The 27,573-nt window shown below is 42.6% G+C and overlaps 2 protein-coding genes and 1 long non-coding RNA gene across 8 annotated transcripts in view; 2 read left to right on the forward strand and 1 right to left on the reverse strand.

Moving 5' to 3' along the window:
- Positions 1-578, reverse strand: part of LOC118364523 (uncharacterized) — a 4,236-nt gene extending 3,658 nt beyond the window's left edge. Inside the window, exon 1 of the long non-coding RNA XR_004821602.2 lies at positions 121-578. This is a non-coding gene — a long non-coding RNA (uncharacterized LOC118364523). The remainder of the gene's footprint in view (positions 1-120) is intronic.
- LOC118364519 (CREB-regulated transcription coactivator 2-like) overlaps positions 1-21,572 on the forward strand; it is a 22,513-nt gene extending 941 nt beyond the window's left edge. Inside the window, exons 2-14 of one of the 3 annotated variants that reach the window (XM_035746124.2) lie at positions 4,112-4,213; positions 4,427-4,540; positions 4,771-4,832; positions 5,903-5,971; positions 6,381-6,481; positions 6,677-6,703; positions 6,847-6,976; positions 7,779-8,017; positions 10,063-10,541; positions 11,245-11,835; positions 14,555-14,629; positions 14,761-14,968; positions 15,243-21,572. In XM_035746124.2, the coding sequence (XP_035602017.1) occupies positions 4,112-4,213; positions 4,427-4,540; positions 4,771-4,832; positions 5,903-5,971; positions 6,381-6,481; positions 6,677-6,703; positions 6,847-6,976; positions 7,779-8,017; positions 10,063-10,541; positions 11,245-11,835; positions 14,555-14,629; positions 14,761-14,968; positions 15,243-15,442 (2,397 nt within the window). In that variant the 3' untranslated portion in view covers positions 15,443-21,572. Of the gene's footprint in view, positions 1-4,111; positions 4,214-4,426; positions 4,541-4,770; positions 4,833-5,902; positions 5,972-6,380; positions 6,482-6,676; positions 6,704-6,846; positions 6,977-7,778; positions 8,018-10,062; positions 10,542-11,244; positions 11,836-13,595; positions 13,814-14,554; positions 14,630-14,760; positions 14,969-15,242 lie in introns of those variants that run through there. The other 2 variants (XR_008087940.1, XM_035746125.2) reach the window with 2 other exon arrangements.
- Positions 21,573-21,730: 158 nt separating this feature from the next.
- Positions 21,731-27,573, forward strand: part of LOC118364061 (DENN domain-containing protein 4B-like) — a 44,555-nt gene continuing 38,712 nt past the window's right edge. For 2 of the 4 annotated variants that reach the window (XM_052489656.1, XM_052489657.1), the window contains exon 1: positions 21,732-22,078. The gene's annotated coding sequence lies outside the window, so the exon portion shown is untranslated. Of the gene's footprint in view, positions 22,079-27,573 lie in introns of all 4 variants that reach the window. The other 2 variants (XM_052489659.1, XM_052489658.1) reach the window with 2 other exon arrangements.

The raw sequence follows: 27,573 nt of genomic DNA on the forward strand, positions 1-27,573 counted from the left end.
AGCTAATGTTAACTAGTTCGTTACGTTACTTAACGTTGGCTTGCTAACTACTTAGCAAGCTAATGTTAACGAGACATTGTAACGTTAGTTATAACTAACTGTTTTAATACATCTTCAAACCTGCTGAACTGTGTGACTGGTTGATAATGTTAGTTAACAGCCATATTTTGGCTTAACGTTCGTTTTTCAGTGTTTAGCGAACGAGTTGGTCAGACAGACGGTGCATCAAGTGAAGTGGCACATAGTGGTTGCTGTCAACCACCACAGCATAACAGATTGCAAACTCTTGGCATAACTGCAACCCACTCCATTATTTTTCAACTGAGTTTAACATTCACAAAATGGTGTGTTTATAGATACTCCACGGCTGTATTAAGTACGCCGATTATGTTCCAAAGCGTTTAGCAACGTTAACCATTTACTCCAAATATACATTTTTGTTCAACGAAAACTAGTTTCTATTGGACAAATTCAGGTAGGTCCCGCCCCGTTTTTCATCGATTGCGCTGTTCGTGTACGTTTGATTCTTTAACGTGTTTCCGTTGCAAGACATAATAAATACACCCCAGGGTTCATTCTAAGGATCTGTCAATTTGAAGTGAATAAAGTTCGAACTGATTTTCAAACAGATACTAATGAATCATTTGGTTATTAATGAATTCAACATATATTTTTTTGAACATTCAATCTTTTAGAAGCATGATAATGGCCAGAATATCCCCCCCTCTATGAATATCCTATATATTTTGAGGTGACTGTGATACAGACTGAGTGGGAGGAATAGAAAGGAGAAGAGTGGGCAAATCAAATTCAGTGACGACTCACCCTCTTAAATTGAATTGTTGGGCAGCACATTCAAGGGCTCAAGTCTTACACTGACTCATCCAAACCCCTCATACCACCCCACTTTCTTCATTCATGGTAATTCCCCTTTGCCATCTCAACCACTGTTGTTTCTGAGAATTCCTTTGAGTCCTGTCCTTTACAACCTCCCCATCTAATATACTTTTTGTCAGGGTGGTCAGCCCAATAGCAAGGCAGGTATGCAGTTACCAGTAAATGGAGACGGAGCATGCTGTGAAACTGATGTAGAGTAATGCAGAATTACGCTGAGACTTCACTTTAAAATATATGCCAAACAAAAAACATTGTTTTAAAAGTTTAACAAACCATACAATTATATGCACGATGACTACTTTGAACAATTTTCACAGTAAATAAAAATATATATTTTACTTTAAAAACTGTACAGGCGCAAAGTTTCGTAACAGAATTATGGTAAATTCTCACTCAGTTTTATTTGTTTCCAGACTTTGGACCCCCATCCTGTAAATGTGCTTTTGTAAAATGTTCAGTGGAAATTGTTAAAAGTCTGTGTAAATCCGTTACCATGGATTTACCCACTTCCATTCATTCATTGTATTTATGAATCAATTTGGTTGTACAACCTGTATATGTGTGGAGTATTCATATTGTCGTCAGTGTAAGGAATACTGAAAGCGCTAGCTACTTAAATCGTCTTCGCCTGCAAAAGAGAAAGGGGATTTAAAGATGGAATCTGCAGTAGGGGAAACAGCGCCACCTTCCGCCCCATGGCCATACATTACATTACATTTAAGTCATTTAGCAGACGCTCTTATCCAGAGCGACTTACAAATTGGTGCATTCACCTTATGACATCCAGTGGAACAGCCACTTTACAATAGTGCATCTAAATCTTTTAAGGGGGAGGGGGGGGGGGTGAGAAGGATTACTTTATCCTATCCAAGGTATTCCTTAAAGAGGTGGGGTTTCAGGTGTCTCCGGAAGGTGGTGATTGACTCCGCTGTCCTGGCGTCGTGGGGGAGTGTGTTCCACCATTGGGGGGCCAGAGCAGCGAACAGTTTTGACTGGGCTGAGCGGGAACTGTACTTCCTCAGTGGTAGGGAGGCGAGCAGGCCAGAGGTGGATGAACGCAGTGCCCTTGTTTGGGTGTAGGGCCTGATCAGAGCCTGGAGGTACTGAGGTGCCGTTCCTCTCACAGCTCCGTAGGCAAGCACCATGGTCTTGTAGCGGATGCGAGCTTCAACTGGAAGCCAGTGGAGAGAGCGGAGGAGCGGGGTGACGTGAGAGAACTTGGGAAGGTTGAACACCAGACGGGCTGCGGCGTTCTGGATGAGTTTTAGGGGTTTAATGGCACAGGCAGGGAGCCCAGCCAACAGCGAGTTGCAGTAATCCAGACGGGAGATGACAAGTGCCTGGATTAGGACCTGCGCCGCTTCCTGTGTGAGGCAGGGTCGTACTCTGCGGATGTTGTAGAGCATGAACCTACAGGAACGGGCCACCGCCTTGATGTTAGTTGAGAACGACAGGGTGTTGTCCAGGATCACGCCAAGGTTCTTAGCGCTCTGGGAGGAGGACACAATGGAGTTGTCAACCGTGATGGCGAGATCATGGAACGGGCAGTCCTTCCCGGGAGGAAGAGCAGCTCCGTCTTGCCGATGTTCAGCTTGAGGTGGTGATCCGTCATCCACACTGATATGTCTGCCAGACATGCAGAGATGCGATTCGCCACCTGGTCATCAGAAGGGGGAAAGGAGAAGATTAATTGTGTGTCGTCTGCATAGCAATGATAGGAGAGACCATGTGAGGTTATGACAGAGCCAAGTGACTTGGTGTATAGCGAGAATAGGAGAGGGCCTAGAACAGAGCCCTGGGGACACCAGTGGTGAGAGCGCGTGGTGAGGAGACAGATTCTCGCCACGCCACCTGGTAGGAGCGACCTGTCAGGTAGGACGCAATCCAAGCGTGGGCCGCGCCGGAGATGCCCAACTCGGAGAGGGTGGAGAGGAGGATCTGATGGTTCACAGTATCGAAGGCAGCCGATAGGTCTAGAAGGATGAGAGCAGAGGAGAGAGAGTTAGCTTTAGCAGTGCGGAGCGCCTCCGTGATACAGAGAAGAGCAGTCTCAGTTGAATGACTAGTCTTGAAACCTGACTGATTTGGATCAAGAAGGTCATTCTGAGAGAGATAGCGGGAGAGCTGGCCAAGGACGGCACGTTCAAGAGTTTTGGAGAGAAAAGAAAGGTGTTTATTTTTTGTTATTGTTATTGCTTTTGTTTTGTTAACGAAGCGAAGGTGAGGAGCGTCACCCATAGAAAAAATTGTATCACATATTCTGCTGTTCTATCGCTCGTGCAGTGATGTCAGAGGGGAAAGAAACTGTGTTAACTTCTTTGTTGTTGTAATATCACAGTTTCACAATGAAGGATTCAAGCTTTAAGGCTTTTGGACATTTTTAGATGGGTTCGTAAAATATGACACATTCGGCCTATCTTATTTGTATGCTGGAACAGTAGTGGTTCATATGAATCCATTTCAGAAGGGAACTTTGTAAGGGCAGATTTAATCTTAAGTCCTATGAAGACCATGTCTCATTCTTCTGCTGTCATAATATTTTACACTGACAATGTCACATTTGGGAGGTACACAAAGCAGTATTTTCTCACTGGAAATGTTTTGTTCCACTTGGAATGTATTGGGCAACTCCTGGGTGTTATTAGCAATATCCAATATACTGGTGGGGATATTGTTGCTTTGTGACTGTTTTCAAAGTTCTTATTTTTCTTAGAAATAATAATTTAACAGCTTTTCCTCAATACTTGTGGGTTTTTTATTTTTTTTATTTTTATTTTTTACAATGATGAACTCACTGCCGTCTGTTTTAAAGGTTGAGAGACTGCATGAAAGATGTCAGAGGCAGGACAGCACATTTGATAACATGTCAAGCTTTTACTCAAAAGAACAAGGTCTGAAAAGACACCAAGATGTTTGGCTGTCATTAATGAAAATGGCCAGATAGTGTCTTACTAAAAGAACCGGCCAGCTCATTTCAAACATTCTATCGTGACATAGGACAACCACAGCTTTGCAGCTGATAAAGCACACTACAACAAACTCTTGAGGATCTTGTTACCCACTTGATTATCTCAATCCACTGATGTGGTTTCTGTCTCTGTGTAGGCTATGCAGCAATCCAGCAGTGAAGTATGTCAAGGGCACAAGTATTACAGTTTGTCTTACAAAAGACATTAGGTATTCATAAAGTCTTCATCTCCTCTTTGTTCTCCAGATCCAGGCTCAGAAAGTGCGTCTGGCTAGAACCCAGGGCCCGTATTATGGGGGCTCCCTACCCAACGTTAATCAGATCGGCAGGAACCCAGGCGACTTTCAGGTGAGAAAGGTTCACCTTTTTGTATCCTCAGTGTGTGTGTGTGTGTGTGTGGGTCCACATTAATATATAGCCTAAAAATCTATCCATACAATCACTTGACGCCAATTTAAACACCATGGCATCTCTCCCTCTTCTCTTGCACCACTCTTTATCCTCTCTCCCTTTGTTTCTCTGTTCTCCTACTTGTCTCAATCATCGGTCCCCCTCTCTTAGGGTTTGTTCCACTCTAACCTGGACTCCAGTCGCTCCACACGGCACCACGGCCTGGTAGAGCGGGTCCAGAGGGACAGACGCTTCATCTCCCCAGGGCGTCCCTACAGGAAACAAGTATCCTTCACAATACCTCTGAGACCAGAACATCTTCAGACCTTGTTGCACAATCTAGGAGCTAATCCAGAGTTTTGCTCTACTTAGGCAAAGGACTGCTTTGATGATATATTATTTTGTCATTTTCTGTGTTGTGCTGACCAAATCCCTTGTTGTTAATCTCTGATTGTGGATGAGAATAGTAAAAAGTGTAACAATTTAGTTGTCGCCTTAACTTGTGTGCTCCTCAGGTGGACAGCTCTCCGTACAACTCAGCCTATCTGTCCCCGCCTCCAGACACCAGTTGGAGAAGGTAATGATCTGGAGTGGACCCCAATCTGCAGAGACATGGGTGTCCTCAGGGAGCCTGTTTTATTTTTTATGTATTGTGCTTAGTTGTTTTTCTCTGCAGCATTATAGCTTGGTCTCACGGTAACAATGCATGCTAACGCGATTGGGACTGACTAACAAGACACCTGATTTTAGCTTTCCTTCATAGCCTTGAATTTAGTTGCTTTTCAGAACGTTGTTGTTTTTCTGGCATCCGAATACACTTACTCTTTTTTTTCCTTCAAGTTTTGGAAAGAAACTCTCACCTCTTCCCTTCTTGCCAATCCTCTTTTTCTTTCTTTTTCTTTTCTTTCTTTCTCTGCTAAATGGAAAAGGACAAACTCTTTGAGAAAGGGAAACTGGCTTTGACATGAAATTATACAACTCTTACACACCTCCCAACAGTTCAGTTTTATCTTATTCTCTGAAAAAATAAAGGCATGTCGAGATGACTTATAAAGCAGCGTTGATGCATGAATGAAATGAAGGCCGCTCTAAACCAGCGTTTCTCATCCCTGCTTGCTTGGATGCTGCGCTTTGGGAAATAGCCTCCATCAATCAGGTGAATAGAGGGAGCTGCTCCTGAAGTTTGTTTGTGGTGGATTTGGCACAAGTCTGTCCGATTCTTTCCAGATCAGCACTGGGGCTGGAAACACTGATAAACATCTTTGTAAATTCAACTGACGTGAACCGATCGCTGCGAGACCCCAGTTTAGCAGAGAATGTAACAGCCTCTTTCATAATAGCCAGTCTTACATGAGCACACACACATGAGCGCAAGCTCACTCTTGTGAATGCATACATTTTGTGCAGATGAGCATGCAGTAACACACACCCACAAATGCACTCAATTCACTCAATATTCTCTGTATCCAAAAAACAGCATCTATGGATGGGCCATGTGTTCTGTAGAATGTCAGTATCCCTCTCTTCCTCCCTCTATCTCTGCGCCTCCTATGCTTGCAGTTCGTACCAAGCCTTCACTCTCTTTTATTTCTCTCTTTTAATCCTTCTTTGGAGAATAATGGCCATTTTTGTTGTTGATCACAAAAGGAACTGTTCGGGCAACTTCCCAGGAGACAAAAGCCAGTTGTTTCGCCTCCCCACCATGGCACTCAACAGGTGAATCCCACCCTATCCATCTATCTTCTCTTCTCCCCTCAACATAGGGCATCAAATTACTGTCCTGGGGAAGACATTAATAGACGATTGTGCCAGTGCAAGATATGACCATTCTAAGATCTTCCAAGAGCTTGTATATTGAATGAGTTTTTCTTTTTTATATCGAATGAATTTATATTTAAGCCTGAGTTCCAATATATCATGGATGGAGTTAGTTTGTGGCTGAGCAGAAACAAAAGTAAGGTAGTGATGTCATGATGTGGTTACCGGAGGACATTTCTAATGAGTCATGGATTGACTTGAGTAGTTGTTTCCTGTTTGGTGAATGTGTATGTGGGTTGATGTGGCAATGGAAGGAGACCCCCTGGATATATCTTTCTCCTCTCCTGATGCCTTTTTCTCTATGCAGGACCAACTCAGACTCTGCCCTCCACACCAGTGTGATGAACCCCCCTGCAGGAGACCCCTTCAACACTGGACACACACTCACCCTTCAGGGCAGACTCACTGGTGAGGACTCACTAAAGACTAAACCAACAGCATATGTGTTTAGTTAACACATCGGAGTGGGAGTTGGGGGTTTGCCACTGAGATAAGTGTCTGCTAAATTACCATATTGTTATAATTTTTTAAGTGTGATTGTGCCTTAAGCCCATTCCCAGTTTGCCTCGGTACTCTGACTTGTATCTCTCTGTGCTCCTCTAGGTCAGAGTGAAGGAGCGGGGAGAAGAAGTGAGTCTAACAGTCGCACTCGCTGTACACTAACAATTCTGTCCTACTTTAAACACACCACAAATAATCTTGACAATGGAAAAAAAAAAAGTCCTTATGACTTGGAGACATTGATTTGTGATCATGTTGTTTGTCATCCACAGTGTTTCCGTACCCAGTTCCCCCCATTGAGGAGAACATTCTGGATCAGGGCAAACTGCTTAAGCCCTGGGACACCAAGAAGTTGCCCCTGCTGTCTTCTCGACCCAAGTCCTGTGAAGTTCCCGGTATCAAGTAAGTAAATCCTTCTGAAACACATCCAAGTCATTTCTACAGCTTTTCTCACAGGAGAGAATAACTTATGTGAAAATGTCTGTGGCTATAGAAGTTTACACACAATTATCTACAGAATTCTGTTTGTGCAGACACAGTGCGATGTTGTGAGTTCATTTAGACCTAATGTAATTTGTTGTTGCTGCTTACATTAATGTGAAGCAGCAATATATGGAGGGGAGTCTGATAGGAGATGTAGTATTGTACTATGGCTAGCGTGTGCCTTCAGGTATGACATATGAATGCATGGCTGATTTTCTGTTGAACACTTTCTGCTGATGTAAAAGCCTCAAGCTCAAGCTCCATTTTGTTTTCCATTGAAACATCCATTTGAAATATCTTTCTCTGTTTGTCTATCCTCCTCTTCTTCGTCATGACTAGCATGACTTTCGTTGCGCATTCTTTTATCTTTCTCTCATAGCTGGGGTTTAGATTGGAACGTGTGTGTAGTGGATATGATTTTTTTCCTCATTCGCTTGCTCTCAATCTTTTTTTTTCTCGTTCTCTCTCTAATTTATTATCTCGCTCGCTTTCTCCCCTCTTGGTCTATTCTGTTATTTTTCTTTGTTGTTCTCTCTCTCTCTGTCTGTGTGTGTGTGCGTGTGTATGGAGGCTGCTGTTGGGTGTGGATCAGTTTAGCACTGGGACGATGAGGTCATCCTGTCTATAAATCACACGCCCCAGTGTCTAATTCTTGACGAATGTGAGACACCACTGTGGTTTCTCTTGTCTATCTAAATAGTTTCTCCATCTCCTCCTCCAGTATCTTCCCCTCCCCTGACCAGCAGTCCAGCACCCCCCATGCTCCCTCAGCCCTGAACACGGGGGGCTCCCTGCCCGACCTCTCCAGCCTGCACTTCCCGTCACCACTGCCCACCCCGCTGGACCCAGACGAGCCGGGCTACCCTTCGTCCCTGAGTGGGGGCAGCAGCACGGGCAACCTGGCCTCCACCCTGACCCAGCTGGGCATCAATGCCAGCAACGCCTTCTGCCACTCGCCAGGTACAGGGAGGTACTGTGGGACAGAGGCTGAAGCTTGTGTGTGTGTGCCATGTTGATCTTCAGCACTTCTCTCTTGCGTGTATGTTAGTGTGTGCGCTCATACAGGCATGCTAGGAACAATACAACCCTTTCCGTCACACTAGTTAAAATGTCTAAGTTGTGACTCAAACGGAGGAAGTTAGTGGGTGTTGGTGCAAGAGGGAGACAGGCCAATATTCATTTAGGTGGGAGCGTGCATGTAAGATGTATTTAGAAAGTGGAGGTAAAGTGCAGGGCTGTGCATTCTGAAAAAGTAGCTGTCCTCGGGCCCTATAAAATCCCTGATGCGGACAGAATCAGAGAATCCAGACAAAACGGAATTCAACAATGTAAAAAAAAATGTATTGAACTTAGTAGGGAGTCAACTAAATGTATTGAACTTAGTAGGGAGTCAACTAAATGTATTGAACTTAGTAGGGAGTCAACTAAATGTATTGAACTTAGTAGGGAGTCAACTAAATGTATTGAACTTAGTAGGGAGTCAACTAAATGTATTGGACATGTATTAATTAGCCCAGGTTTATCATAAGAACTGAACAGAATGCATCAGTGATTTGTATTTCCTGCAAATTTCTGAAGAGGCAATGAGAATTCCCCCATCTGTGTATGTGCGGTGCGCGCAGTTACCACTTTGTGAAGCTATTACCGTTGATGCTAATGAAACAGTCTTCTGGTAGATGGAAAAAACCTACATTAAATGTTAACAACAAAGCCTATGCCTACCTGACAGAATATCATGACTATTTGCATCAGTCCAGTGGGTGTTTGTTTTGCAAACTATCATAACAAAAACATAGCTGAACCGCCTCTTGCTAGCTGTGCAATGGAATTAAAGGGTAACTACACCCAAAAATCTAAATTTCAAAAACAATTCCCAGACCTCAAAAGTGGTCTCCTAACGTGGTTTAAGCATTGTTGTGGACTTAAAATCCTATTTAGTTGTTTTTCAATTCAAGTGTCATTTAGAATATGAAAGCCTGAAAAAATCCTGCAGAAACAGAGACCTGTAAAACTCAACGGAATGTGTCAAATTAACTAACCGCAATCAGGAAAGAAATTAAACAGATTTTATATGGCCCTACTGACCTTATCTGTGTTGAGGTGATTTGGCTGACCACACACAGGTAATGTTAACTTCAGTCTAGAGGCAAGGCCTAGGGTGCATGTCAATAGTCTGAGGTGGCTTGCTCTTCTCGTCTCTTGAGAAAACAGTATGGTGAATGCTTACCAGATATTTGCTGGTATTATTCTAGTTCTTTCACATCAGTGCAAATTTAAGGATAGGAGATGATGAAAGGAAACCTAGTTTGACTCTTGAGATGCACCCTGCAGATCAGGGCCTCTTCAGGGGACTGAGCTAGTGTTGTACCACCTGATATGATCACCAGGAGACAAACTGTGTTTGCAGTTTGTCATATTAAATGTTAAAGTGATGAAATGTTGCAATACATTTTCATTGAATTTTAGATGTTTGTAGTCTTTTACACTGAACAAAAATATAAATGCAACATGCAACAATTTCAAAGATTTTAGTTATTTGAAATGTAAGGAAACCAGTCAATTGAAATAAATTCCTAATCAATGGATTTCACATGACTGGAAATACAGATATGCTTCTGTTCCTCACAGATAAAGTACCTTAAAAAAAGGTAAGGGCGTGGAACAGAACCCAGTCAGTATCCGGTGTGACCACCATTTCCCACATCTCCTTTGCATAGAGTTGATCAGGCTGTTGATTGTGGCCTGTACTATTTTTGTCCCACTCCTTTTCAATGGCAAACAAATTTGTGCGCAAATCTGAGAGCTTTTTGTGCAAATGGAACATTTCGGCTATGGTTTATTTCAGCTCATGAAACATGGGACCAACACTTTACATGTTGCGTTTATTTTTTTGTTCAGTCTATGTACTCATTACCACAACTTTTCACACCAGGACTGAAAATGTGTGTATTATTTTATATAGCTCTATATTCAAATCTGTTTATCGGTCTTGTTTATTTGAACAGGTCTCCTGGCATCTCTTCAGGGGACTCTCAGTAACCCCTCCCTGCAGTCCTCGCTAAGCAACCCCAACATCCAATCATCTCTCAGCAGCCACTCCTTCCCCAACTCCCTCAGCTCCACCTCCTTGCACTCGTCGCTTAGCAACCCGTCCCTGCAGTCCTCCCTTAGCTCCTCCCCCTCCACCCAGTCTTCCCTGAGCAACCAATCCCTGCACTCCTCCCTCAGCAACTCCTCCCTGAGTGGCCAGTCCCTCCACACCGCATCCAGTAACCCTAGTTACAATAGCGGGGTGGGAGGGTCCGGCTCGTGCTCCTCTTATTCGCCACTGCTAACTAGCCAGGGGCAGTCGCCTCTCAGCACGTTGCCACGGAGACGAGCTCAGCTCTCCCCTCTGATCCTACCCATGGGAGGGGAGTCTCGCCGACACCACTCCAAACAGTTCTCCCCCACCATCTCTCCTAACTTGTCCTCCATAACACAGGTAATGTCTACCTACGTTCTCCTTTTACCATGACTTATTCACAGGCCAGAATAAGCACTGCCCTGGGGTTGGGCGGTATCCAGATGTTCATACCTTCATGCCGTTCCTGTACTGCACACACAACACAAATAGTAGACGTCAGGGATCTTGATCCAGGAGGGGATTTGTCTCTGCTGTAACCAAGAAGATTGATCTTGCAAGCTAGCCACTTAGTTAGCCTAAAGAACCTGACTAGATGTTAATTCCTTCTCTCTCTGGTTGGAACTGTGCTATGCCAGAATGTGGACGCCACAGAGCCGGCGCGAGATATGGCTCGGAAAACGTACATCTATCCAGGAATAGGAGATGGCGCTGTACTCCTAATTATGATGAATCGAGTAGATTGAAATACTGCTAGTTTTTAACTAAAAACTGCCCTTTTCGTCAGCATGCAAGGGTAGTTGATGCTGCTATATTTATTAACCCACAGCACAAGTTGACTGTAGGTATTAAAAAATATATATATTCAAATTGATGAAAAAAAAATTGCCCAATTGTTTTGACGGTATTGAAAATCATACTCTTGAGTATTTCAAAATACCCTGGTGTATATATAGTTTATACAGTAAACCGCCCAAGCCTACACGGCACCATAACATTGGCCGACCTGCATGCCAATTGAGTTCGTATTCCATTTCCAATCAATGTGTTTATCTCCTCCCAGGGTGTCCCTCTGGACACCAGCAAACTCCCTATGGACCAGAGGCTCCCTCCCTACCCCTTCAACCAACCCCAGCAGCAGCTTCATCAGCCAGGTCCTCCAGCATCCCATCAGCCCCAGCAGGCCTCTCAGGTAGGACAACAGCTCTCCCAGCCGTCCGTGGTACTGCAACAACAAAGTCAACAACAGCATCAACACCATCAGCTGCATTTGCAACACCAGCTGCACCAGCAGCAATGTGCCCAGTCTCAGCAGGCCCTCCAGCAGCTGCACCTGCAGAACCTGTGCAATGCCCAGAACCAGCAGATGCAGCACCTGCAGCAGCACCATAGGGTGTCGGTCAAAATTGAGAAGCAGGGTGAGCAGGGCCAGAACTCTCAGTGCCTGCAGACGCAAGACCCGCAGTCAACCCAGCAGCAGCAGCAGCAGCAACAACAACAACAACAGCAGCAGCAACAACAACAGCAGCAGCAACAACAACAACAGGACCAGCAAGACCAACTGCAGCAGATGGAGCAGCAAAGGCAGCAGGGAAGTCTTCCCCAGCTGCAGCACATCAGCCACTCCCTGGCCACAGACCTGGGCCTCTACAACGTGAGTGGAGTCAGTGCTAGCCCATACACACAACACACTGCCGCCAATTGGCCCAATAAAGCCACAATTTCCTCTATGTCCTCCTACTATCGGTCCGTCACAGTTAACCTACCTCGCCTCTCTGGGGCAGAGGGGCATGACGGCCACCATGGCTTGATGTTTTTATAAACGCATGGTGTTTAAAGCAAGCGCAATGTTGTAAACGTTGGTTATGATAGAAACTGAGGTCAACTAGAATGATCCGGATGATGTAATCATCTGTACAGTTATTATCAAGACAATAACCAGTGACAGCCTGATGGCTTCTGGTTACACCAGGACATATTTTTTTAAGGAGTTTACTCTGCCATCTAGCTAGAATTAGCTCACTATTTTGTATTGCATATTTGTGTAATCAGTTAATTTATTTATACATTTGGCCATGCAAATTGATCACTGTTCAGCCTCTTAGTGTGTGACATCCTCAAGTATCAAATAGTATAATATCATCTCTTTACACTTGACACATTACTCTGCTGTCATGTGATATACAGTACCAGTCAAAAGTTTGGACACTTACTCATTCCAGGGTTTTTCTTTATTTTTACTATTTTCTACATTGTAGCATAATAGTGAATACATCAAAACCATGAAATAACACACATGGAATCATGTAGTAACCAAAAAAGTGTTAAACAAATCAAAATATATTTTATGTTTGAGATTCTTCAAAGTAGCCACTCTTTGTCTTGATTACAGCGTTACACACTCTCTCAACTAGCTTAATGAGGTAGTCACCTGGAATGAATTTCAATTTGTTAAAAGTTCATTTGTGGAATTTCTTTCCTTAATGCGTTTGAGCCAATCAGTTGTGTTGACAAGGTAGGGGTGGTATACAGAAGCTAGCTCTATTTGGTAAAATACCTATACAGCTCAAATAAGCAAAGAGAAACGACGGTCCATCATTACTTTAAGACATGAAGGTCAGTCAATCCAGAACTTTGAAAGTTTCTTGAAGTGCAGTAGCAAAAACCATCAAGCGCTATGATGACACTGGCTCTCATGAGGACTGCCACAGGAAAGGACGACCCAGAGTTACCTCTGCTGCAGAGGATAAGTTCATTAGAGTTAACTGCACCTCAGAAATCGGCAATTAACTGCACCTCAGATTGCACCTCAAAGAGTTCAAGTAACAGACACATCTCAACATCAACTGTAAAGAGGAGACTGTGTGAATCAGGCCTTCATGGTCGAATTTCTGCAAAGAAACAACTACCAAAGGGTACCAATAAGAAGAAGAGACTTGCTTGGGCCAGGAAACATGAGCAAAGGACATTAGACTGGTAGAAATCTGACCTTTGGTCTGATGAGTCCAAATTTGAGAATTTTGGTTCCAACTGCCGTGTCTTTGTGAGACGCAGAGTAGGTGAACGGATGATCTCTGCATGTGTGGTTCCCACCGTGAAGTACGGAGGTGTGGGGGTGCTTCAAGGCACACTTAACCAGCACAGCATTCTGCAGCAATATGCCATCCCATCTGATTTGCGCTTAGGGAAAGGGGGATACCTAGTCAGTTGTACAACTGAATGCATTCAACTGAAATGTATCTAACGCATTTAACCCAACCCCTCTGAATCAGAGAGGTGTGGGAGGTTGCCATAATCGACATCTACTTCTTCGGTGCCCGGGGAACAGTGGGTTAACTGCCTTGCTCGAGCAGAACGACAGATTTTTACCTTGTCAGCTCGGGCTTAGTGGGACAATCATTTGTTTTTCAACAGGACAATGACCCAACACACCTCCAGGCTGTGTACGGGCTATTTGACCAAGAAGGAGAGTGATTGAGTGCTACTTCAGATGACCTGGCCTCCACAATCACCCAACCTCAACCCAAATGAGATGGTTTGGAATGAGTTGGACTATAGAGTGAAGGAAAAGCAGCCAACAAGTTCTCAGCATATGTGGGAACTCCTTCCAGACTGTTGGAAAAGCATTCCAGGTAAATACCTCATGAAGCTGGTTGAAAAAATACAAAGCTGTCAAGGCAGAGTGGCTACTTTGAAGAATCTCAAACATATTTTGATTTGTTTAACACTTTTTTTAGTTACTACATGATTCCATATGTGTTATTTCATAGTTTTTATGTCTTCACTATTATCTACAATGCAGAAAATAGTAAAGAAAATAGAGAAAATCCCTTGAATGAGTAGGTGTGTCCAAACTTTTGACTGGTACTGTATTTAAAACAGAACTTAGGCTATTCAAGAGGCCATCTTGTTATAACTGTGGCTCAATAATTTCCTACTTGATGCTTCACATTTCCTGGACCTGTATAGCTTCTCAATACATTTCCAATGCTCACTCAAGTCTCAACTTGGTTCCATAACTTGCCACTGGAGATTGTTTCACAACATCCTTCTGACTTTGAACATGCTCACATTTTTTTAGCTGCAGAATGCGGTGTGTGAAACTTGAGAGGGAACGCTGATGTCATGCCCAAGTGAGGTGAAATGGATCCTGGGCTCTGTTTTTGAATGTCTCTATTAATAGCAGTCCAGAAAGCTGACTGTCTTAGTGTGCTGAAGGGCTGTTACATTGGGACCACAGTGAAATTGGCCTGTAGCATCAATGAAGCCCCACTTCACTGCTACAGTCATGTTGTAGGTGATGTCACTCAACATAACTTGGTATGACGTGTTGTTCTGTCTTTACATTAACGTACCTGTGTTTTGTGTTGTAGGACACATTACTGTTAAACTCTCTGTTGGATGATCCCTACCTGGGCCTGCAGATCGCCTCCAGACAGAACCAGCAGGTATACCATTTCTGCAGACGCTATTTCTCTCAGGCTCATATTTGTATTGACTACTGCACCTCTGCTTTCATTGCTGAGTTCTGTTGTACTGTATTTGTCTGCCTGAGTTCACATTTGGTGTTTTGTCTCAGTCTCAATTCAACATGGAGACTCCGGGAGACAGCCTGTCGTTCAACCACGGTGGCTTGGGCTGTGGGAGTGGTAGAAAAGGCCAGGAGGAATCCTACCACCCCAACCATGGCTTCCTGGAGCTCCACGACTCAGGGGATAGGCAGCACCTTAACAACCAGAACTTTGGGGGAGAGGGATGCCACAACGTCCCTAACATCATCCTCACAGGTGAGATCTGGGCTACCACTTCAGCTATTACTCCCCTGTAGGAGAGAAATGCTTTCCAAGTACATAATTATAACTACAACTAACACTAACCCTGAGTGGCTCAGTTGGTAGAATATGGCACTTACAATGTAAAGGGTTGTGGATTTGGTTCCCGCTGGGGCCACCCATTCGAAAACGTATGCACTCATGACTGAAAGTCCCTTTGGATAAAAGCGTCTGCTAAATGGCACATTTATTATTATGTATTACTAGCCCTCTTTTCTTTCTTCACCAGGAGACAGTTCGTTGGGCCTTTCCAAGGAGATCGCCAGCGCCCTGTCCCACGTGCCAGGGTTTGAGATGGACTCATTTTCTCTGGACGACCCCCTCAGGATGGACCCCCTGGCCCTTGAGGGGCTGGGCATGCTGGACGGGGACTTCATGCTGACCGACCCCGCCGTGGAAGACTCCTTCCGCTCCGACCGCCTCAAGTGACCCTCCCCCAGGAGTGGATACGGAGGAGTGAGGAGGGAAGGGGGTTGGAATGACCCCAGACTGAAGTGGAACAGGTGGGGTTGAGCCCTGCTTTGTTTCCCCCTTCTTGGCGATTGACCCAACCACAGCATCTGCGAATAAAAGGTCAGGTGGGAGGTTTTGGACAGTCTAGTGCAGGGATCTCTGACTGGTCCCGGAGAGAAACTGGGAAGCAGGCTGTTGTTCTACCACAGCACTAATACACTTGTCAATCTTAAATCTGGATCTTGATTATTTGAATCGGGTGTGTTAGTGCTGGGCTTGAATAGAATTCTACATGCTCTCCAGGACCAGAGTTGGAGGCACCTGGTCTAGTGGGGACCTCTCCACATGCTTTTTGTGAGGTGATGTGGTGGTGGGGAAGGTTGGAGGACAGGACTGACATGTCAGTGGTGGAGCAAGTTCGTTTACGGTTCTTTCCGCTACATCCAGGCAGTTATCGAAAATGCACTTGTGATGCTTAAGAGAAAAAAAGAAAATATCGGCATTAGCTTGTACGAGTCTTATCTGCATGTAAACAAATGCACTTCGGATAATGCATAAACGCAGGGATCACGCATGAGGTCAGTTACACTTGAAAATGCAGTCTTAAAAACCATACCATATGCATTCTATGAGACAGGACTTTCCCGACTGGTCTTTCGGCTTTGTCTGTCTGTTCCATCATTCCAACGCCAGTATGGGGAGGCTGGAATATCGGCCATGTTCGCCATCTTTCTACTGCAAGAACACACAGTAGATCTGGGTTATTTTCTGGATTACATCAACCCAACCAGAGACTGTTCAACCAATAGTTGCCAATTGACATGTCATTAAGTGTTTCCATTTTATTTAAGTTTGGTGAAGGTAATTAAATGACGGGCCTTGCTAGCTATAATTCAGATATGGTTCAGTCGTTCAACGGACAAGAGAAGAAAGTGTTTTTTTTGGAGAGGTGACTTTCTCAGTCCCTTGGGACAAGTTGGCACTTATTCATTTTAGTGTCTGGACGGCATATCCGTCTGTAAGATTATCACTGTGTCTGTGTTCAAGACCCAGCTAAATGGACCTTTCTCATTTAACGTCTGTTAACTTGAATCGTCTTGATGGTTCCTAATTGAAAAAAAATGTACTAAATCAATCGTCTAAGGATATTGCCCTCATATCGAACCAAGTAGTCCACAGAATCCATTATCCAACTCTCCTGTCTATAAAAAACAACACAGAAAATAACACATTTCATTGCACCTGTCTGGTGTGTGACAAAATATTTTTGTATTCTTTTTTTAAACATTTTTATATGTCCCAACATGACAGCTGTTGCCATTCTGCCAGCCTGCTTCTATACCATTGAGCTTCTCAGTAAGTTTAAGCTGAGGACCTTTTGCTATGTACCACCCCTGTGTGCCTGCTATCTTCTCCTCAGATCTTAGACCTACCCTCTTCTGCACATTTCCTTTAAAGCAACTAGGGACTGTTTGTTTTTAAATGTGTGCTATTGACAAAGTGTCTGCCTTCCATCAAGAGAATTGGCATTGTTGATATGAAAAAGGCAGAGGAAAATCCCTCAATACATTTCAATTACATGAATTGGAGTTGTATGTTTTATCATTGAGTAATTGGGAAACGGCAAGGCCAAAACCAAGTCGACTAATGCATAGCAACATTTTTGCCATAGTATATATTTTAACTGCTACTACTATCCTAAGGCCTTGGAGCTTTAGTGTCCGTTTTAGTCAGGTAATCCTAGCCACTGTGATTGACACCTCTAACCCCTCCCACCTGCTGCACCTGTCTTGCCAGAGCCAGATTATAGTAACATATTTTTATGTAACAAAGTAGTTATTACTATGAAGTTTTATTTTTTAATTAAAGGTGGTCTGCCTTTGTATATAAATGGATAAATAATTGAGAGTATATTTAAGAAGAGAAGCCTTTTGGTTCCGCAACACCCTGAAACCGGTTGCATGATTTGAAAAGCAACAGGTTCTGAAAAATGTAGTCCATTTGCTATGCAAAGTGTTATTGTGCATGTCTCGTGTGACTGTCTGGGAGTTGCCAAATACATTTTTTTTATTTAGTACATTTGCAAGTAGTACATTTGCATCATACTATTGTAGTGAAAATACATTTTTTTTAAACTAATTTTTGGGGGCTTTTTTATTGGTTTTTAAATGGTCATATTTTGCTTTGGTGACAATGTTTGATATTGGTGTCTGAAGACTACTGTAAGTTTGACATTGTGTGGCAGCAACAGGAAGTTAGTGCTTGAGATAATATCGTTAAACTTTCATAATGACAAAGGTTATGGAAATCAGCCCTTCTTTCCAGTGTGGACTGAAAGAGGCCATGTTTGACAGACTGAATAAAACACAAGCTTTGCTACTTGGATATAGAAAGCTGTATGCAACTGTTACATCATAGATTGGTGGTAACATCATCCTAAAATGAAGTAGTGCTGTTCTGAAGTTGTGCTAACATAGAGTTTAACCCCCTTATTGACAGATATTGAAGTACCTCTAATTACCGGTATGCTTTATTTCAACCATATTGCTTTTACACTGATCATATGAGCCAAATGCAAATCTTTTTTGACAGGAGTGGTGGTTGAAGTGGTTTGAGTATCAAACCTATGGTAAAACCCATTCACTACTGCCCCCTATCCAACAGTAATAGTGTGGGTTTGCAAAGTCTCCTTTTACCACTGTGAGCCAATGTTGTGCCTCGATGTAAACTCAGCAAAAAAAGAAACGTCCTCACTGTCAACTGCATTTATTTTCAGGAAACTTAAAATGTGTAAATATTTGTATGAACATAACATTCAACAACTGAGACATAAACTGAACAAGTTCCACAGATATGTGACTAACAGAAATGGAATAATATGTCACTGAACAAAGGGGGAGAGGGGGAGGCTAAAATCAAAAGTAACAGTCAGTATCAAGGATTGCACCAGATTTCCGAGTTCTTGCTGTGAGATTTCTGGGGGGGAATGGCCCTAGCCCTCACCCTCCAATCCAACAGGTCCCCAGACATGCTCAATAGGATTGAGATCTGGGCTCTTTGCTGGTCATGTCAGAACACTGACATTCCTTTCCTGCAGGAAATCACTCACAGAACGAGCAGTATGGCTGGTGGCATTGTCATGCTGGAGGGTCATGTCAGGATGAGCCTGCAGGAAGGGTACCACATGAGAGAGGAGGATGTCTTCCCTGTAAGGTACAGGGTTGAGATTGCAGGCAAGCTCAGTCTGATGATGCTGTGACCATGACGGACCCCCCCCACCCCCACATCTGTCCTGCTCAAGAGTATAGACCTCGTTGTAACGCTCATTCTTTCAACGATAAACGCGAATCCGACCATCACCTCCGGTGAGACAAAACAGCAACTCGTCAGTGAAGAGCACTTTTTTGCCAGTCCTGTCTGGTCCAGCGACGGTGGGTTTGTGCCCGTAGGTGACGTTGTTGCCGGTGATGTCTGGTGAGGACCTGCCTTACAACAGGCCTACAAGCCCTCAGTCCAGCCTCTCTCAGCCTGTTGCGGACAGACTGAGCACTGATGGAGGGATGATGAGTTCCTGGTGTAACTCGGGCAGTTGTTGTTGCCATCCTGTACCTGTCCTGCATGTGTGTTGTTTGGCTGTACCGATCTTGTGCAGGTGTTGTTACACGTGATCTGCCACTGCGAGGACGATCAGCTGTCCGTCCTGTCTCCCTGTTGCGCAAGTCTTAGGCTTCTCATAATACGGACATCGCAATGTATTGCCCTGGCCACATCTGCAGTTCTCATGCCTCCTTGTAGCATGCCTAAGGCACGGCACGTTCACGTAGATGAGCAGGGACCCTGGGCATTCATCTTTTGGTGTTTTTCAGAGTCATTAGAAAGGCCTCTTTAGTGTCCTAAGTTTTCATAACTGTGACCTTAATTGCCTACAGTCTGTAAGCTGTTAGTGTCTTAACAACCGTTCCACAGGTGCATGTTCAGTAATTGTTTATGGTTCATTGAACAAGCATGGGAAACAGTGTTTTAAACCCTTTTACAATGAAGATCTGTGAAGTTATTTAGATTGTTACGAATTATCTTTGATGACGGTGTACTGAAAAAAGGAGGTTTTTTTTTTTGCTGAGTTTATATCTTGCTTCTTACTAGGCTGGTGGTGTTGGTAAGACCACAAGTCATTTTGAAGAGTCATAATAATGCATTTCCAATTTAGCCATTAATGAGGAGGTATAAAAAATATCAGGTTAGTGTGAAAATCATATTTGAAAGTGTTAGAAGTTTTTCTGCATTGCTTAGTCCTGTGTTCCCTATTTTCTGTGGCAGGTTTCCTGTATTTTCAGATTTTGTTTAGTTCTGCACTGTGGACCATTCCCAACCAAAACTGAAAATATTATTTTGAAATTATATTTGAATTGATAGGCTATATCATGGAGATTTGAATGAGTCCTTTTTTAAGTGGACTGTAGGGTAGAGTGGATGAAATGTCTTGTCTGTTTAGAAGGAATCATGTAAGTGTGGCTAGTATATTTTAGATTGGGTCTGAAGGGTATTCTGATGAAGTACCAGTTAGTTTCAGGGTCAGCGCTGGCAGTTGACTCGAGGTGTGATGATTATATGATCTCCATCTTCACCTGGTGTGAGAACAGATTTGAAATGCAGAGAAAGTAATTTTATTGTTTTCACTGTTATTCTGCACTTTGTCATTTAAAAACCCAAGAGCACGCCCGCCATTGGTTGTCTTGCTTGATTAGTCCATGGTGATGCATGTTTGCTCTACCAGTTGTTTGATTTAGAATCTGTGACAATGTTACGCAATGCCTCCGAGAGATATCGGTCACTTTGCCAATATAGTTGGCTTGTTGAAAAATTTTCTTCAGGCAATTATTTAAATGTTTTTTATTTTACTTTTATTTAACTAGGCAAGTCAGTTAAGAACAAATTATTATTTACAATGACGGCCTGCCCCGGCCAAAGCCTAACCCGGACGACGCTGGGCCAATTGTGTACCGCCCTATGGGACTCCCCATCACGGCCGGTTATGATACAGCCTGGAATCGAACCAGGGTCTGTAGTGACGCCTCTAGCACTGTGATGCAGTGCCGTAGACTACAATTATCATGTGTATCCTAAAGTTTGAATGTACACTGCAGTTTTGAGTTACTGAGGAAAGGAGAAATATTTGTTCTTATGTTTTCCCCCTCAGTATTAGTTAGTAATACCAAGTGAATTTGTCTAGTCTTGGCAATTCTTCACAGCTGCAATTTGATGTTTCAGCTGTCATGCTTATAGAGAGCAATAGTAATGTGGTTTTTTTGTAGGCACTAATGGAGCTAGGCTTACTCCACCATGTCTTGTTGGCCAAAGCCTATGGAGAAATTATTTTGTCGTTTGTTTTGATAAATACAAAAAACAAGGCCTGTGTGATCTTATGTTTTGTTCTATGAGATCATCTTCATCACCTAAAGTAAAATTGTTTGTGAATTTTGAAGCATTTTATGTAATCAAAATAAGCACAAAGGGTTCATAATTCATAAAGGTCATGTTAACAGACACATCTCATCGAACAAAGCATATACAATCATCAAAGGATGTGTTAATTAACATCGGACCTTATTTGCGGCGTTTAGCCCCAAACCTCATTATTTTCCACTATAGGAACGGCTGAACGAACCTGAGGTTTCATTTCCGATTTTTAGGACTACATGGAGCCTCTGCGCTCACAACTTCATAGATCTCTCAGCATCTGTCTTATGCAATAACATTGTAGTTGAAGACCATGCACGGCAATAACATTGCCAGTAGGGGTTGCTGTTGAACAGTGAAGTTATGTGTGATAGGGATCAGTCAGATGGCCATGTTAATTGCTGTTATTGTTCAGTGTATTTTACGGTTGTAATAAAAACATTTTTGCTTTATGTTTAGGGTCAAAACCATATGTATTTTGCGTTTTCAGAGGAATACATTTAAATGTTTATTTTACATTTTTTAATGTGTAATATCCTGGGAACCCATGTATGTTGTAAATACTGTTCCTAAACCACTGCATCTTAAACCTAACAAGAGAATTTGTACCTTAACATTATTTTACAAAAAATAAAAAATCCTGTCAAAGGCTGGTTTTATATTGTATTATTATCCGCGTTGTCATAACAGATTCACTGGTCTCCAGTAGAGTGACAGCTGTAAACAAAACCCAACAGCTGCATGCACGCGGGGGTGTCCACCAATTGTTTTTACCCTCGCAATTTCCTTTAGTTTTATAAATGAATATTTCTACAGCAAACATGTTTTTAAATGCACAACAATAGACGGCAGGGTGTTGAACAAATTAATAACTAGTTTGTATGTATTAGTAAAATAGTAGCGCACTACCAAGGCGCAATGTTCTGAGAGCTCTTTCAGTCTGTAGCACTGGAAGTACGAGAGTGTTTTAGTTTCCCATCTCGACCGAAGGAGCTGTTTGCAGCTAACCTCACAACTAGCAAGAAGCGGGCTTATACGAGAGACATCTGCACTGGCTCTAATTAGAAACCGACTCACGGACTCTAAACGCTAAATATGTCCTAAACAGGATGATATCCAAAGTGAGCAATCGGAACTGCCAGCAAGGATTACAAGGTAAATTATATTGCTAGTTAAATAGTGGTAGTGTCCCCACAATATTGTGTTTGTTAGCTAGCTAGGAAGCTAAGTAACGTCAGCTAGCCAATGCTTGTCTCTGCTCTGGGTTAATGTCACACAATTCAGGTATGGTGACAACTCAAACCCCCCCTCGAGTTTTTTAAATTCGAAACCCACAGTAATAGTTGTTAGCCAAAATACCAAAGTATCTGTGGCCGTAGTGCTGCGCTAACCGGCTAATGTGCGAAACGATAAAACAGTGTGTTGTGTGTAACGTTAGGCTATTTCTCATGCTGGCCGGTGTCGTGATCCAGTGAGTGGAACCAAGCACTGACCAACATGTATATGGTACAAGCGATTCTAAAGCAATTAAAGGTTGGTAGTAATACTACCCGGTGCTCTCTGCCCCTAGTCCAAAATGTTAAAATATGTTGCCAGCGCGGACATTGATCAAGGATATTTGACGTTGTACTGCGCGTGCATCATGTTTTGCATTGGAACGCATTTCTCTGCATTTGTCTTCTCATATACTGTGTTGTCCATTCATGGTACTTTGTGGATTTAGGAAATGCATTGTGCATTTATCGTGTTTCTGCTTGAGTATTAAGCATACCTACATCCTGCAAATGCTTCATTTTCCACAACGATATGGGATTAACAAATCGTGTAGCGTAGTTTCGTGGGCCCCTCAAGGTCGGAGCAATATTTATTCAGAATATTGACCAGAAAAAAATTGACTTCAAATATTGACGGAGTTGACGACATACATTCAAGACAGGCACATTTGTCTTAAAAAAAAGATAAATACATTTTGTAAAATATAGAAAATTATTCATTTGAAAATACCCTATTAAAAACACCCATTCTGTCTGATCTTTCAGCGTTCTGATAGAGTTGACATTAGACAAATCTGGAGTTTTTTATGGAGTTGAATAGTACGTATTTCGTCTTCAAGTGGTACACACAGACCGTATCAATTTTGTTTTTCCACAGTTATTTTATGATTCTAAAACCTAACTAAATGTAGCAAATTAGAATAAAAAATAATATTATCAGGCAGATGCAGTTGACAGATTCTGGTTGATAACTTTACAGACTATGAGTGGTCTTGTTGCACTACATGTAATGAGGACATGAATAAGGGGTCCTTATGCTGACCCTGCTCATTCCTGATTTAATTCAGAATTTTAGAGAAATCTGGTGGAGTTGACCAAACCCCGGGACACATCTTTTAGGAATAACAGTTTTGAGAGAGCTATTCTTTAAAGTCACAGAGGGATATTGCAAGAAACTACATAAGAACATTTTTCAGTTAATGTCCAGTATTGGCAGTTTAAATTTATATTTTGTAACACTTTTTGGACTGTTTGAAATTGGAATCCTATGCACCGGACAAGGGCATTTCTAGACATAGAGCCGACATGGAAATTAGTAATAATGGAAGTATTTTGAAACAAATCTTTTCCCAGGTGGCGCAACGTTCTAAGGCACTGCATCTCAGTGCAAGAGACGGTACCTATTTCAATGAGTCTAATCCAGCTGTGATTGGGAGTCCCATAGGACGGTGCACAATTGGCCCAGCATCGTCCTGGTTTGGCCGGGGTAGACTGTCATTGTAAATAAGAATTTGTTCTTAACTGACTTGCCTAGTTAAATAAAGGATGAATAAATATTATGACCCCCCAAAACGTAAATTTTAATCTCAAATAACTATATAAATAAAGCTTCCTTGCCCGGACCAGAATATCTGAGCTATCCTAGCGGGGGTGTGTGCTATGTCAGGATTTCTTTTAACTAAATATGCAGGTTTAAATATATATACTTCTGTGTATTGATTTTAAGAAAGGCATTGGTGTTTATGGTTAGGTACAGTTGTCCAACGATTGTGCTTTTTTTCACAAATGCGCTTTTGTTAAATCATCCCCCAACGTTGCATCGATTATATGCAACGCAGGACATGCTAGATAAACGAGTAATATCATCAACCATGTGTAGTTATAACTAGTGATTTATGATTGATTGTTTTTTTACAAGATAAGTTTAATGCTAGCTAGCAACTTACCTTGGCTTCTCCTGCATTCGAGTAACAGGCAGGCTCATCGTGGAGTGCAATGAGAGGCAGGTGGTTAGAGCGTTGGACTAGTTAACTGTAAGGTTGCAAGATTGAATCCCCCGAGCTGACAAGGTGAAAATCTGTCGTTCTGCCCCTGAACAAGGCAGTTAACCCACCGTTCCTAGGCCGTCATTGAAAATAAGAATGTGGTCTTAACTCACTTGCCTAGTTAAATAAAGGTATAAAAAATATATATTTTTAAAAATCGGCGCACAAAAATACCGATTTCCGATTGTTAGGAAAACGTTAAATCGGCCCTAATTAATCGGCCATTCCGATTAATCGGCCGACCTCTACTCTCAATGCGCAACGTTACTATTTTGACAGCGTCATGCATCTTGCCTCACATCTGTCATTGATTTGATTTATCTTATCATTTTGGCAATACGGTTGTTTGGATATTCTTCCCCATTTACAATGTTTCAAACAAATGTTTCATGTTTCAGCATATGGAATAAAATCATTTGCCAGTAGCAATTTTTGTGCTGATATTGAATAGGGACCAATAATAGAGCTGTTTAAAGTTCATAGGTGATGTTTAGGGTCAAATATCTGTTGGCAGGGAGAATTGTAGGCTAAACACATAAACATGATTTTTGGAATGCTCATGCAATGTTATCTTCTACAACAGTTAGCCTGAACATCTTCCTAATATTGAGTTGCAACCCTCTTGAGGGAACCCTCTTGCAACCCTCTGTGGAACCCTCTTGCAACCCTTTTGCCCTCAGGACAGCCTCAATTCGTCGGGGCATAGACTCTACAAGGTGTCAAGCGTTCCACAGGAATGCTGACCCGTTTTGACTCCATTACGTCCCACAGTTGTGTCAAGTTGGCTGGATGTCCTTTGGGTGGAGAACCATTCTTGATACACACAGGAACTGTTGAGTGTGAAAAACCCAGCATCGTTGCAGTTCTTGACACAAACGGTGTGCCTGGCACCTATTACCATATCCTGTTCAAAGGCACTTAAATATTTTGTCTTGCCCATTCACTGTCTGAATGGCACACATATACAATCCATGTCTCAAGGCTTAAAAATCCTTCTTTAAACTGTCTCCTCCCCTTCAACTATACTGATTGAAGTGGGTTTAACAAGTGACATCAACAAGGGATCATAGCTTTCACCTGGATTCACCAGGTCAGTCTGTCATGGAATGTTTTGTATAGTGTTGGTTTCATGACATATCTGTTCCTGATGTTTAAACATTGCTGTGTTAGAAACCCCTGTTGTTAAAATAACAAATTGCACATGTCAATTGAGCTTAACATCGACATGCTGTCAGTAATCCTCAGCATGTATTCTTGCCCATTCATTCCTTACAGATGACTCAATTCCAGACAAAATATAATAAATATGATTTCAACTTGACACACCTAGATTTTCATGTAGGGGAAAATAAGCTGTAGGTTTGTGGGCCTACTTTGTTGTGGTGTACTGAGCTCGCACAGAGAAGCACTCATGCTGCCTAACATACCCTCGTAAAACTGACTATCCTACCGATCCTTGACTTCAGCGATGTCATTTACAAAATAGCCTCCAACACTCTACTCAGCAAACTGGATGTAGTCTATCACAGTGCCATCCGTTTTATCGCCAAAGACCCATATACTACCCACCACTGCTACCTCTATGCTCTCGTTGGCTGGCCCTCACTACATATCCGTCGCCAAACCCGCTGGCTCCAGGTCATCTATAAGTCTTTGTTAGGTAAAGCCCCGCCTTATTTCAGCTCACTGATCACAATAGCAACACCCACCTGTAGCACGTGCTCCAGCAGGTATATTGCACTGGTTACCCCCAAAGCCAACACTTACATTGGCCGCCTTTCCTTACAGTTCTCTGCTGCCAATGACTGGAACGAATTGCAAAAATCACTGAAACTGGCGACTTATATCTCCCTCTCTAACTTTAAGCATCAGCTGTCAGAGCAGCTTACCGATGGCTGTGTACAGGTACAGTGAATCTGTAAATAGCACACTCAACTACCTCATCCCCATATTGTTATTTATTTTATTGCTCTTTTGCACCCCAGTAACTCTACTTGCACATCATCTGCACATCTATCACTCCAGTGTTAATGCTAAATTGTAATTATTTTGTCTCTATGGCCTATTTATTGCCTTTCCTCCCTACTCTTCTACATTTGCACACACTGTACATATATGTTTATATTGTTATTGACTGTATGTTTGTTTGTGTAACTCTGTTGTCTTTGTCGCTCTGCTTTGCTTTAATGAGAAATTGTTCCCAACTGGCCTACCTGGTTAAATACAAAAATAGCACAGTTAGTCTAAATGTATCTGTAGATGTTGTGGGTACAGGTTTGGACAGATGGTTTAGATGATTAATTTCTTTACACTAATTTCTAAAATGAAGAGAAGCTGTTCTAAGTAGAGGAACTGAGCCTACAGCTGACATGAAATGAGTAATATAATATTACAACTGCTATTCGCTGCTGGCAGTCCTACTTTGCTACTCCTCTGCATAGAGGAGATTGTTGATTGTTCCATATCCTCACCACTTAACACTAGTGGAAAATTAGTGACTAGTTAGGTTAGCCATGCACAACTAAAAGTCCACTGACTGTTTCCACTTATCGTCACAACCCATAAAGGCATAGAGGCAACTTTCTCAAAGCCCCTCATGCATCTAAAGCACTCAATGTAGCCTTGTAGTTGAATTTGGGACATAGTTTCCGGAGGGTACTATGTCCTCATTTAGGCTTACTTATCAGCTTTTGCTAACTATACCTCTCTCTGGCTATCCAGTGTCCTTTCACAGCCGCCTCTTCCTCATGTCAGTAGACAGTAGTCTGTCTGCATGATACCTGAGATTGCGATCACACTTCGGACCTGTCACCTCTTGTTAGGGGTTTGCTACAGCTGGGGAACGTTTCTTGAAGAAAGGAACCTCAAATCAACACATTGTCAGTGTTTATAACTCTCTGAGCACTAGGGTTGGGAGTCAATTACATTTAAATTCCGTCAAACTCAAATTCCAGAATTGAAGGTTGCTATTTACTTTGAATTGTGATTTCTCAATAGAAGCTGGATGCTCAAGGTATAGTCTGATCAGTAGTGTTAGAGCCTTCAGTAAAGAATGTTTATCTGAAATCATGTCTAGTCTCCCAACCGTCTGCCTCACTCAGACTATCTCCTCAGTGTAAACACTAAAGGTGGAATGCTATCTCCAGGACTCCCAGTTCCCTTTTCACATCATATCTCATTGCAGAGGTAGGCTATGCTTTGTGCATGTATGTTTCTGCTTAACCTTTCACACTAGTGCTACATTTACATAAGCCTGTAAGTTAATACAAAATATAATGGTCCATGTTGAATGTCATAACAATGAAATGGAAACGGAATGTTTAGAAGGAGG

This window comes from Oncorhynchus keta, chromosome 31 (genome assembly GCF_023373465.1).
Source record: "Oncorhynchus keta strain PuntledgeMale-10-30-2019 chromosome 31, Oket_V2, whole genome shotgun sequence".
Lineage (NCBI taxonomy): Eukaryota > Metazoa > Chordata > Actinopteri > Salmoniformes > Salmonidae > Oncorhynchus > Oncorhynchus keta.